At 38.4% G+C, this 13880-nt stretch overlaps 2 protein-coding genes across 9 annotated transcripts in view; one reads left to right on the forward strand and one right to left on the reverse strand.

Moving 5' to 3' along the window:
* Positions 1-3342, forward strand: part of PACRGL (PARK2 co-regulated-like) — a 20471-nt gene extending 17129 nt beyond the window's left edge. For all 8 annotated transcript variants that reach the window (XM_010860220.1, XM_010860219.1, XM_010860224.1 and 5 more), the window contains one exon: positions 2580-3342. In XM_010860220.1, the coding sequence (XP_010858522.1) occupies positions 2580-2636 (57 nt within the window). In that variant the 3' untranslated portion in view covers positions 2637-3342. The remainder of the gene's footprint in view (positions 1-2579) is intronic.
* A 1252-nt stretch (positions 3343-4594) lies between these two features.
* The window catches only part of KCNIP4 (Kv channel interacting protein 4), a 1324407-nt gene continuing 1315121 nt past the window's right edge, over positions 4595-13880 (reverse strand). Inside the window, exons 6-9 of the mRNA XM_010860228.1 lie at positions 10157-10264; positions 8259-8363; positions 7545-7607; positions 4595-6069 (exon numbers count right to left, since the gene is read on the reverse strand). Coding sequence (XP_010858530.1) covers positions 6022-6069; positions 7545-7607; positions 8259-8363; positions 10157-10264 — 324 coding nt within the window. The 3' untranslated portion in view covers positions 4595-6021. The remainder of the gene's footprint in view (positions 6070-7544; positions 7608-8258; positions 8364-10156; positions 10265-13880) is intronic.

Genomic DNA, 13880 nt, shown 5'->3' on the forward strand with positions numbered 1-13880 from the left:
CAATTTCGCTCTAGGTACTTGATTATAAAGAAAATTTACATGACCGATAGAATTTTAATATGGCAGGTATTTTAGTTTAAGCATTGCCTAAATTACTTAATTTGACCAATTTCAGTGACTTTTTAAATTGATTTTTTTTTTTTTTTCATGACAAAGTTCTAGGGTAAAGTTTATAATGTGAAAGTCAGTCCCCGGGCTACTAGATAATGGGTTTCTTTGTTGTGTGAGTCGAGGCGGAGGGTTAACCCTCAGACACCTTGTTAAAATGCACAGAATCATACCCTAGTCAGTCCAGTATCCCTTCCCAGCACAGAAAGGAATTCTTCTTGCTTATAAATGTGTTTGCTGTTCTGAGAATTACAAATAATTTGCCCCTTCCTCTCTGAAATGCAAATAAACAGATGCTAAATAATGATAGCAAGACTTCAATCTGAAACTCTGCAGATGGTTTTCACACATCCTGTGGCCTGGTATGGGGCCTGGGCAACTAGAAAAGGGCAGCCCAGCACCTTAGATTTCATGGGTGTATGTGTGGAAGAGGGGACAGTTTGTGAGTAAATACAGGTTAGAAATGGGCTTCCCAGGTGGCTCATTGGTAAAGAATCCACCTGCCAATGCAGGAGACATAGGAGATGCAGGTTTGATCCCTGAGTCAGAAAGATCCTCTGGAAGTGGAAATGGCAACCCACTCCAGTATTCTTGTCTGGAAAATTCGATGGACAGAGGAGCCTGGTAGGCTACAGTCCATGGAGTCAAAAAGAGTTGGACATGATTGAGCACACACACAGGTTAGAAATAGCTCACTAGGATTTGGAGGGGGAATTACAGTGCACCTGATTTGAAGCAAGTATTTGACGAACACTGCCTTTAAAAGTCTGTCATTTACAATCTCCTGTTTCTCATACATAAATGTCTTCTTCTCAGGTAAATTTCCATTTGTCTTTTATGCTAACATTTTTAAAGCAAAGATTTTTAACATTTAGCAAGTATTAGATAAACTTTTGGAGAAGGCGATGGCACCCCACCCCAGTATTCTTGCCTGGAAAATCCCATGGACGGAGGAGCCTGGTGGGCTGCAGTCCATGGGGGGCTCGAGAAGAGTCGGAGACGACTAAGCAACTTCCCTTTCACTTTTCACTTTCATGCATTGGAGAAGGAAATGGCAACCCATTCCAGTGTTCTTGCCTGGAGAATCCCAGGGACGGGGGAGCCTGGTAGGCTGCCATCTATGGGGTCATACAGAGTCGGACATGACTGAAGTGACTTAGCAGCAGCAGCAACAGAGGATGTAGGTGACCAATTCAAGGATCCTAGTGACAGCTAGCAGTGTTCTTCTCTTATTGCCACTGAATCTTATTAGATTTTAGTCATGCTAATACAGAATAAAATGATTTTGAAGTTATAAAAACTATTAAGTGTTGTGTATTCCCTCAGACTTTTTCTGTTCTTTTTCCCTCCTTCTAATGTCTTATATAATATTTTAGTAATAGTTAATGTAATTGTAATAGAAAGTTTTGATCACATATCAAAGACTGTCCCATGACAATTATTATTGTACTTGCCTTCAGTTCAGTTCGGTCACTCAGTCGTGTCTGACCTTTGCAACCCCATGAACCGCAGCACGCCAGGCCTCCCTGTCCATCACCAACTCCCGGAGTCCACCAAAACCCACGTCCATTGAGTCAGTGATGCCATCCAGCCATCTCATCCTCTGTCATCCCTATCTCCTTCCTAGCATCAGGGTCTTTTCAAATGAGTCAGCTCTTCACATCAGGTGGCCAAAGTATTGGAGTTTAGGTACTTTATCATGAAATTAATGATGTTCTTCCTTTTCTAAAAACTTCAATGTTTATATCTTTTCTTTTAATATTGGAGATGGGTCTTTATGAGACAGTCTTCTCAGTATTATAGTTTCTTATTTCTTAGGGCTCGTGTATATTACAATGATCAGAGGACTCAACTTCTGGGGAAAAAAAATATTACAGACAGCCATGACGTCTTTTTCTTAGAACTAATCAGTTTACTATATGCCTTAAATTGAAACTGGTTCATTCTTAGCCTGATTCAGTTTTCTTTTTAAATGATATATATGTATGTCTTGGGAAAGTACATTACAAATACACATCCTGATCTTAATCAAGCAGGTAAGAACTTACTGCATGATAGGTACTCTATTGAGTACATTTTACACATTAGATTCATTTAATCTTTCCTACAGCTGTCAGAGGTGGATTTTGTTGTTATCCCCCTTTAAAGAGCTAGAAACTGAGGTATAGAAAAGTAATGAGCCCCAGATTTGATAGGGAAGTGATTGGCTAGAGATCGATTAAAAAACTGGTAATCTGGTTTCTAACTACTTTTCTAGTTAAATATTTTTAAACCACAAAAAGAGACAACCTGTATTTTATTTAACTCAGGAAAAAGGTTCTACTTCTCTTTCCATCATTCTGCTCCCATGCTCTTTGGTTTGTTTGTTTGGAGCTTTGAACACTATTTTAGGCACACTCCTGTCAACATAGTACCTATTAGGGGAACACTGCATGATAACAAATAAAGCTAAAATTTTTTTCTGTTGACAGGGAAGCCTTATCATCATCAAATCTAAAATCCCGACATATTGTTCCATATGCTGTTGAAGATAGGAGCCTGAACGACAGGTGTTAAATGCTGACCATGGATATCTGTAAAACCTGTTCAGAGTCACTTCGGTTTATTCTTTCGTAAATCACAGCCATCCTTCATTATTACTGGCCTTAGATGAGTATATACACAAGTCCACCGAATCATAGTACAAGTTATTCATCAAAAAGAAAGAATGGTTAATAATGGAAAACTATTAAAAATGTTCCATAATACTACAATCTTGTGGGGTTAATTTTTTTCTTTTTTTTGTGATTTGTGTGAACAGCAGTTACTGGGTTTACAGTGGATAGGTTTGTATGTATTTTCTGGTGCCTTTTGTATATAACATTTATACAGTCAGTTTGTACCTGTGTACTTACTTTTAGACATTCTGCTATTTCCTGGGTTTTATATTTATCAAGTCTATGGGAGTTTAAAATAGTGGACAAATATTTGTGAATTCACTGTTAATTATATTGTTTATAAGTATGTATTTTATAATGTAGAATGTTTGGGAAAAATTTATTTCCAGAGTATTCTACTTTAAGAAAAAGATTTTTAATGTGTAAATTCTCTTTTAAGTATGGTTGTTTATTACAACTCTTAAAATTACCTAAATTTAGGTGTTAATTGTATTTAAGTAAATATATGTTTATTTCATAGTCTGAAAATACTGGTATTCAGTACATGAAGATATTCAGAAATTAAAATCTTAAAACTCTTACATGTATTCAGTTATTTTGTTGTGCTTGCTTATGTTTAACAATTAGCTTAGTTGAAAAAGCTATTAAAGCATTACTTATAAGTGTAGTTCTGAGTGTTGATGTAATAGAAGCTGATTCTAGATCTTTCTACAGAGAAAGGAGTAGAGGGAGAGAAACAGAAAACAAGAAGACCCTCCACCTTCTGGGCAGGAGGAGAGCCTTAGGGCCCTGAGTAGCCATACCAAGTCCAAGGCTGGCTGAGCCTTCTGAAGAGATGGAGTTTAGAGCAGCAGCTCCATCCCAGAAGGAGCTTCCTTGGTGGCTCAGACAGTAAAGAATCCGCCTGCAATGTGGGAGACCCAGGTTTGATCTCTGGGTCGGGAGGATCCCCTGGAGAAGAGAATGACTACCCACTTCAGTATCCTTGCCTGGAGAGTCCCGTGGACAGAGGAGCCTGGCAGGCAACAGTCTTGGAATCACAAAGAGCTGGACACGATTGAGCATGTTCACAGTCTCACATTCTGTCCCAGAAGGATGTTCACCCTTTCTTTATTCCTCAGATACGTGAGTGATCTCTTTGTGTAGATAGTTCTCATTTCAGGTGCAATCTCACAGATGTGATTTAAAATCTAAGTCACTTCTAAAGAGTTCCAGCTGCAGAAATGCTCCTCCCCCTCAGGTCTCCCGTCCCTCCTGGTCCCTGCCTCACCCAGTCATCCCTCAAGTCTCCTCTCATCGCAGCCTCAGGTCCCATCGGCCACACGCCTACCTGCCCTCCTGCCCTCGCTCAGACTCTCTTTCCTTGTACTTTAGCACCACCCGAGACCAAGATCTCTACCGTTTAGAAAATCCCATAGGTCTCCCGTCCCTCCTGGTCCCTGCCTCACCCAGTCATCCCTCAAGTCTCCTCTCATCGCAGCCTCAGGTCCCATCGGCCACACGCCTACCTGCCCTCCTCCCCCCTCAGGTCTCCCGTCCCTCCTGGTCCCTGCCTCCCAGTCATCCCTCAAGTCTCCTCTCATCTCAGGTCTCCCGTCCCTCCTGGTCCCTGCCTCACCCAGTCATCCCTCAAGTCTCCTCTCATCGCAGCCTCAGGTCCCATCAGCCACACGCCTACCTGCCCACTGCCCTCGCTCAGACTCTCTTTCCTTGTACTTTAGCACCACCCGAGACCAAGATCTCTACCGTTTAGAAAATCCCATAGGAAAAACTTCATGTGTTTAGTCTAATTATAAAATTTATTGAAATAAAGACCTATAACATAGACAGTAGAGTTATAAACATTTTATTTGCTTTTATTTTTTCTTTTTGAAATACAAAATGTGCACATTGAGTTTACACAAACACGCGATGGCCAAGTTCAGTGTACATGTATTGTACTACTCTTAATTTCTACACTGGTGATAGCAGGGCAGCTTTCAACATCCTATGTCTACACCAGAATAGATACCTGATTTATTGTTGCAGAGACAGTTGCAAATTTCCTCCTACTCTAGCCTCTTGGTCTTGGTGATATTTCTGCAAAACAAGGAAGGTGTGTGTATCTTTAGTAATACTGTGGCAGCTTTACGATTTTGGCTTAAGGTCATTAAAAATAATCTGAATAATTGGAGTTTTATGATGAGCTAAATCATAATACAATCCAGAGGAGTTGCTTAGCATTTATATTCATTTTCTACTAAATTTTGGTATTCTAGTGCTTACTATAATGGAATCAGTGGTGCTTTCAAAGTGAATTCTACTTGCTGTTTGTACCTAGTAGGCATTGGGGTAGCCAAGATTTCTTTGTCCCTGAATGGCACATAATGTAAAGGTGCCAGGAGGCAGTCAGAATGGAATAGGCCTTGAATGCGGTTAAGAATGAACTTGCTAAGCACTGCCATGGACTAGAGGACAGATGTCCTGACCCTTTTCATAAGCCTGTGGACATCCTTGCTTTGTTTCACACCTTCTTGGACTTCCACTTAGTGACAGAAAACAGTCAACCTATAGGATTGAACAAATCCAAAATTACATATATCATGTAGGCCTTGGCTATAATATGTATTATGAAAAATTGAGAAGTGCTTATTAAATAAGCTCTATTAGGCATATGCTGACATCTGGGATACACTAATTTGTTTCGTGTTATAAAAAATGCCAGATAAATGAAGGTTTTAACAGAAGGCAGCAAATCCAGAGAAACTGGGACTATGTGTGTGTGTTTTTTTTTCCAATTATAGTAATCTTGTTTTGTTTACTTAAAGTATAACTGGAATTACAGTATTCAAACATGGAAACTAATAGCTGGAAATTCAGTGCAGATGCTACTATTTTAGAAAACCATTTAAAATCCTGGGGCTGAGTACATACAAGTGAGTAGCAAAAAACACTGATATTTTAAAATCACCAATAATGTGAAAGCTTCAATAATCACATGGCTAAAGAATGAATATATGCCAGATTCTATTCCTTTTGAATATTCACAGGGTATGAAATGACTTAGAACATCCCATGGACTCAGTGGCATTATGAAAAGGATGCAGATTTATAAATGGACAACTCAAATCTTTTGGGGGTTGCTTTATATTAAAAAAAAGCTTGTTTGCATAATGTGCCTCATTGTAAAGCTGAGCAATCTATGCTAAAAGTGGTAGCTCCAGCTTTGTGTGATAGAATCGTTCACGTTTGTCTATTTGAGGACGTATTTGACAAGCTAAATCACATTTTCGAAGAGCTGCATGGAGCGCATGATGTTTTCGTCCTGTAAGGGAGAAACAGTGGAATTAAATTCACCGTATCTGTAAAGGCAAGTGCACTATTTTGCCTCTAAGGATCGCCAACCCCCACCAACCTCCTGTGCCAAGTGTTCAAATACTGTGTCTGCAAATGTAAATACGCTTCTATCCATTTTCCACGCTGATACTGTGGAGAGCCCGTTTTATGTTTTGCTGAGTCCACCAAGCTTTAAAGACCTATTTAACTCTGACTTGGTGTTAAGAGAGGATATTTCTCCAATTAGAATGCCAGTACGGAAACTGGAGAGGTAGCACAGAGCGTATACAAAATGAGCAATGCAAACTGCCATATCTGGTCATCAGAGGCCAAATCACAGGGACTTGTACAAATGGAAGGAGACAGGGTTTATGTGTGAGCAAAGAGTCAACTTCATGAAGATTGGAAGTTGGGATTTAGGAGATGGGTTGGCAGTAATTACACCTGTCCTGAGTCTGTTAGAGATAAATCTCTGTTACCTTTAGGAACATTTAAAAATGAATGGTCTCTCAATGCCAGGGAAAGGATTGTTTGGAAGAAACCATTGCCCAGTATCTGAAGTTTAGTATATTCCTCTGAAACTTAAGGGGACAGATGATGGGGTACTTGGAGATTGTGATCATTTATAGTAATGGAAAATGGTAGCAGAACTGATGACATCCACTGCTGGAGGCCAGGTAACGACACCGCCATTAGCAGGTTGATGTCACCAAGTTAATTCAGGGAGACCGTGACATTGAAATATGAATTGAAAAACAAGCAGGCATCAGGAAAGGGAAAGTATATCAGTTTGAAAATAATGAGAAAGTAAAACGCCGGCAAACTTTTTGTCTCCAAAATTAGTTTTAAAACTCTTTAATTGTTCTACCCACATACCAAGTCAAATAATTCTAGGTATGCTAAATCTGGTCTGCCACCAGATGGCGGAGAACCACATGGCCTTTTCCTCAGGGAGGATTTTCTGCTGTTTAATTTTGTGACTGACTATTTTGTTGAGCCAAAGACATATCTTGTTCACATACACTGAAGCAATGGTGTTTATATTAGAAATTGGATATAAATTTGGTCAGTGATACACTGCTGGCCATACTGGAATCCTAAATCTTTGGAGGATATGATAGATAAGATATATTCTAGTTCTGGGGAAAGAACAATTCAAATCTCACATATATTTTATCCTCAGTGATGAATATTCTAAAGGATTTGAAGAGCAAAAACACACTCGTACAACCTTCACCTCTCCAGGGCTTCCCTCACAGCCTGCCTCAAGGTGTGTGGACTAATAGAATGTGTAAATCGGTGATTGTTTCCACAGTGGTGGGCTTGTTGCATCTCAGTTGTGTAGAAGTGGTGATTTTAGGCATATGACCTTACACTTTGCTCAGTTCGTGGTGGCTAGCTGATAGTGCTCAGTCCAGCTGTTACAAAAGCAAAAGGGATAGTTCCTGTACTATCATTACTTACTTTTTGACAACTTTCGATGAATTCATCTATGGTGACGACTCCATCTTTGTTTTTGTCCATTTTCTGTTAGGGGATTACAGAACAGAAAACTTGACTCAGACATACCCCTCAGGACCCTCACACCTGAACTGAACAAGCTGAAGCAGATGAAAAGAAAGCCCAGCTGCTTATTTGATGGGAGGAACTGCTTCAAAACACAAACTAGTAGTTTCTTGGTGATAAGACTCATATGAGGCTGACTGATTTTAGGCTGTTGCCTTTTTAATAGAATGTGGTGCAGATCTAGAGTCTCTCTGTTCTAGGAAAACCCCAGCTACCATAGAGTTCAGGCAACTTGACACAGAACCTTGATTTTCTCATCTTTAACATGGGGCTAATGACCATATAAATAAGCTCATAGAGTCTTACGAGAAATGAGTGAAAACAAACACCCCAAGACACATGAGACATGGCAATTGCTTGCTTAACTTAGTGTTCTATTGAGGATATGGTGAATGAGTTCAATAAGTGGAATTATCAATATTATGATAAATTCAAAACCAAAATTGCTAAATTAATAATGGTACTATTCCATGGTTGAATGGTAAATATTCTATAGTTTTGTCACTTTCAGTAAAAAATTATTTTCCTTCACATTCTTTTGAATTGTCATGATGCTTTGCAAGCATCAGGAAATTTGCTCTTAATTTCACTCCCTCTCTATTGCATTCCTACCTGGAAAAATGTTTCAACATGTTGTCTGGGAGCATCTTCTTTGAGGACAGGATATGTACATTTACCCATCATATCGTATATTGCTTTCATTATATCAAGCATTTCCTGAAAAGGAAAAGGCAGTTACATGAGGTCACAAATGATGTAAAAAGAAACCACTCTGAGAAGCCTTGACAGGTTATTCCTACTCAGTTTTCCAAGTTTCAATCTTGGTTGTCCCAGAGGAATAGCCTTATGCCTTAAAAGCAGCAGAATCAGAATGTAAGAATCAAGTCTGATCTTGGTTTCAAGATGAAGTAAATTCCTGTGTATCTAACATGATCAGAAAACACCCTGGTTTAAGATTTGGATTTCCATACAACTTCATACAAGCTATCTTTGCATTATAGGCTTATTATATAATTTATATGTTGACTATCAATTTCCATTTATTGAGAATAAGATATATTCCACATCATGAGAATTATACTAAAACTGATAAGTCTCAGAGCTTACTAGGGATTTCCATATGTTTTTCCTATTGTGACTTTAAAGTCACATATAGATTAGTCAAAATATTATGCTGGAAATGCTTTGAAATTTTAATTTTTATTAAAACCAAATCTAATTTTTGATTTGTGATTTCCAGTCTTAGTGAAAAAATATCTAGTTAACATAGACACTCAGATTTATTGTTCATACTTGTTTTCTTTTCGAAGTTTCCACATAAGAGTCTGGATTAAGTCGATAATATGCATGTAATATACTTTTACTTTTGACAGTATTCAATTCCATTTTAAATGATAAAATTTGTAGTTTGTAACCCATAGGTGAACCCCTATGGTTTGAGTGGAAGATTGTTTAATATAGCATTCATGAGATGTATAAGATGTAAGTGGTAAGAACAGCATGTTTGTGTTAAACATAGAAAGGGATTATAAGACCAAGAGATACCTACTATCTTGGAGGCATCTGAGTACTAAATGTTTATTGTATACCAAACATACAGGAGGCACTAAGTATCCAGGAGACATGCTCAATGTACCTGAATACTTAATACTCATGAGGTCTTAATTCAGCCACCCGTTTGTGAGATCCATTCTGGCCCCCTGTGTCCTCTGCTCAACAAACACAAAACCCATGGACATTGATCAGGTTAATTGTTACATTATAACTATGGTCAGGTGAACTTGTCCCTGTATCTTCAACAGAGCCAGTTAATGTTTGTCCCAAGATACCTTCTATTTGAGGAGCCTTATGCTCAAAACACAACTCTGGGGAAAGCTAGTGAGAGAAAGAACAGGTAGACATTGAATCACATCCAGGATTCAGGTAATATGGTCCTTCAACCTACCTTCACTCCATCCTCAATTTGTTATCTTACCCCATCCTTCCCCACTTACTTCTCATTGTGTTTTAAATTAGTTTAATCAGCCATTTGATATGCACATCCTAATTTGGTCTGTGAGCCTTCTTAGATTAGCCCACCTGGAAATGTACTTGGAAACCTACAATTGCCTCAGGCCATTTCCCACATAATACAGGTCACTACATAATTCACACAATGTTAAAACTGCCTCTGTTCCCATGTGGACCATATTATACAGGAGAAAAAAAGGTTACAGGCCAAATATTCTAACATGGTTTGGGTATTTTTCTTCCAATCTCATTCCAACCACTCTCTTTATTCCATGTACAGCATTTATTAAAATGCTATTAGAAATCAAGATGTAATCCAGATTAACAATAAGCTATTTCTACCCATTCCAAATTTTTCATCAGTGTTTCTCCACCACCACAGAAAATACGTTAGATTCCTAAAAAAGTGATTTTAGAATGATAATTGCAATCATTTAGCATCTCAAGTTAAAAAATGAAAATGGTCCAAAGGCTAGCTGTGTTGGTGAGGCATTTCTTACTTCTTTAGTGATGTAGCCATCTTTATTTATGTCATACAAATTAAACGCCCAGTTGAGTTTTTCTTGTACTGTCCCCCGAAGCAAAATAGAAAGACCTTTGATGAAATCCTAAAAAGAAATAAAAATACAATTTGATATAGAATTTCTAAAAAAAAACAAACTCTAATAAAATTCTTTGTCAAATGGTACAAGTAAAGCTTTCAGACCTCTGGATTTTGAACCATTTACTTAGCAAAATGGTTCATGAATTCCTGATCGTCTTTTCCCAGCATTCTCTGTGGGCATAAGTACTCCTTAGGTTTAACATTTCATTATTTAAAAAATAATTATATTTATTTATGTATATGTTTTCATTGTGCTGGGTCTTCCTTGCTGCACAGGCTTTTCTCTGTTAGTGGCAAGTGGGGGCTATTCCTATTACAGTGCCCAGGCTTCTCATTGCGATGGCTTCTCTTGTTGTGTCTCTAGGGCACACAGGCTTCAGTAGTTGCAGTTCCTGGGCTCTAGAGCACAGGCTCAATAGCTGTGGCTCACGGGCTTAGTTGCTCCAAGGCATATGGGATCTTCTCAGACCAGGGATCGATCCTGTGTCTCCTGAGTTGGCAGACGGATTTTTTACCACTGAGCTACCAGGGAAGCCCAACATTCTCACTTTCTAATTGAAAACTGTGACTTAAGTCAACTGGAAATTGTGTCAGAACAGACACCCAAAAGCAAGACCCATAAGCAAGTGTTTAAGTGGTCTTACTTCCTACTGCTGCTGCTAAGTTGCTTCAGTCGTGTCCGACTCTGTGCGACCCCACAGAGCAGACCCCACAGAGCCCACCAGGCTCCCCCGTCCCTGGGATTCTCCAGGCAAGAACACTGGAGTGGGTTGCCATTTCCTTCTCCAACGCATGAAAGTGAAAAATGAAAGTGAAGTCGCTCAGTCGTGTTCAACCCTCAGCGACCCCATGGACTGCAGCCCACCAGGCTCCCCCGTCCATGGGATTTTCCAGGAAAGAGTACTGGAGTGGGGTGCCATTGCCCTCTCCGTACTACAAGTGCAAAATATTCTTTTACTGAAAAGAATCTAATGACAATGTATCTTTTAAAATACGAGCACATACATGACACAATTCCCATGGAAAAGATCTGCTAACTAGAGATGTAGGTTGTCCTTAAGATATGGGCCAAGTGAAGCCTTTACTTAGAAATCAAGTTGTGGGCAGTGGTTAAGAGAACAGAGTTGGAAGCCAGGCAGCCTGAATTCAGATTCCAGCTGTATCAGCTGATAACTCTGTTCTCTCAGACAACTTGACATCCTTTTATCTCAGTTTTCATGAATGGAGAGATTACCGTATCTAACTTCTCAAAAATTTTTATGAGGATTAAAAGTATTAAGCTGTGTGTAACTGTGTGGTATGGACAGTGGCTATGTATTTGTTAAGTAAATGGAACTCTCAGTCAACATCAAGGTTAGGCAGGTTTGATTGAATTGCAGACAATCCAGATTAACTCTGTCAAGTTCATATATATTTGTTGCTCAGTTGGCAGGGTTAACATCACAGTATGGTGGATTCTGAGTTCACATGGAATCGACAATCTGCTGTCAGGCAGGAATGAAAGAGCAGAAGGGAATTCCAGGAGTGGACTCTGGGCAAAGGTGTATTCTTGCTCTACATTCCAACATTTTGTAGTTGTTTTCCTGTCTCAACTTCTTCACAATTTTTTTTTAATAGATGAGTGACATTCATTTAATTAAAAATGTAAAAATATATAAGATGGTTCATGAAAAATCTTCCTCCCAATTCTGGACCCCATCCACCCTATTTCTTTCCTCTAGACAACTGACTTTAGTATCTTCTTGTGTTTACTTCTGAAGAATTTTTGTGCATATATGAGTATAAGGCATATTTATTTAAATATCTATTTCTTATCCTTTTACAAAAATGATAGTGTAACAGGCTGCTTTGTGTGTGTGTGTGTTTTAAAAACTTAGCAATAAAACTTGGAAATAATTCCTGTCTTTTCCATTGTTGCATACATATGAATATCTCATAGTTTATTTAGCCAATATCCCATGGATGAATTATTTAAAGATTTCCAGTCTTATTATAAAGAAAGCTGTAATGTGACTTTATATATACATAATATATATGTTGAATAAGTATGTCTACAGGATGAGTTCCTAGAGGTGGAACCTCTTGGTCAAAAGATTTGAACATTGATAAATTTTATATACTTATTTTCAAATTTCCCAATTCTCTTCTCAAAATCTATGCTTAAGAATATTATAGCTTGTCAATACTATATGGATCACAGTTCTGATCTTTCTCAATCTTGTAGATTAATATTTCTATCTCAGGTTATTAAAATTTGTATTCATTCTACTGTGAATAAATTTGAGCATTTTTTTGAAATGTCTTGATTTATAGAAACTCTTCACATATTAGTAAAACTATCCCTGGTCTGGAATATATCTTCACATATTGTTTCCCGGTTTGTCATTTCTTTCTTTTTATTATGCTGATTTTCTGTCAAGTAGGCATCTTTTGGTTTTTATATTCTAGAATTTGTCAGCCTTTTACTTCATGTCTCTTTGTTTATGTCATATTCACCATAAGTTTTAGAGCCTTAGGTAGAGCTGGGGTTCAATCCTGGTTCTGCCGTTCATTAACTGTATGATTTTGGATAAGTCACTTAACATCTCTTAAGTCTGGAACACCTCATCTCTAACATGTGGCAAGTAATACAGGCCCTAATTTTTTTATCTGCAACTCACCACTCCCATCCAACAATATTTTTTAATAAACTGAAAAAGAAGAACCTTTATTGGGAAGATAGGGGTGGTGGTGAATTTTGGTGCCAGAACTTATTTAATGCCAAAATCTGAACTGAAATGACATGAAACTATTCTAATATCTATTTATCTGTTTATCTCTATCATTAATCAGCTATTATCAGTCACATTAATCAAAAGACATTAAATTCTATTTTAATATTTCCAAGTCATAGTAGCTTGACACAGTATAAACTTATTTATCACTCACATGCAGTGAAATATGAGTGAGGATGGTGTTCTGTTCTGTGCAGTCATAACAGAGATCCAGGATTCTACTTTGCTTCAAGGCAAACCGAAATATGTAACCTCACAGTTTCCACAGATGGGAAGAGAGAAAATGTGGTCACTTCCACCAGTCTCCTCCTGTTGGTTGAAATTCAGTCTTGGCCCCACCTATCTGGGTAGGAGGAGAGGCTGGGAATATGGACTGATCATGTGATCTTAAAGCAGAAGGCATGGACATTGGATCAATAGCACTCTCTGCTACATTTATTGTTGAGAGTCTCTTGGACAGCAAGGAGATCTAACCAGTCAATCCTAAAAGAAATAAACCCTGAATATTCATTGGAAGGACTGATGCTAAAGCTGACGCTCCAATACTTTGGCCACCTGATGTGAAGAGTCTTCTCATTGGAAAAGACTCTGATGCTGGAAAAGATTGAAGGGCGGAGGAGAAGGGGGTGACAGAGGATGAGATGGTTGGATGGCATCACTGACTCAATGGACATGAGTTTGAGCAAACTCCAAGAGATGGCTGGCATGTTGCAGTCCATGGGGTTTCAAAGAGTCAGACATATCTTAGTAACTGAACAAAAATAGTTTTACTGTACAAATGTTACACAGTTGATTATAGCATACAGCAGATCCTGCAGGAGACATTAATAATATAGAGTATATGCA

This window comes from Bison bison, unplaced genomic scaffold (assembly GCF_000754665.1).
Source record: "Bison bison bison isolate TAMUID 2011002044 unplaced genomic scaffold, Bison_UMD1.0 scf7180017864464, whole genome shotgun sequence".
NCBI classification, from domain to species: Eukaryota; Metazoa; Chordata; class Mammalia; order Artiodactyla; family Bovidae; genus Bison; species Bison bison.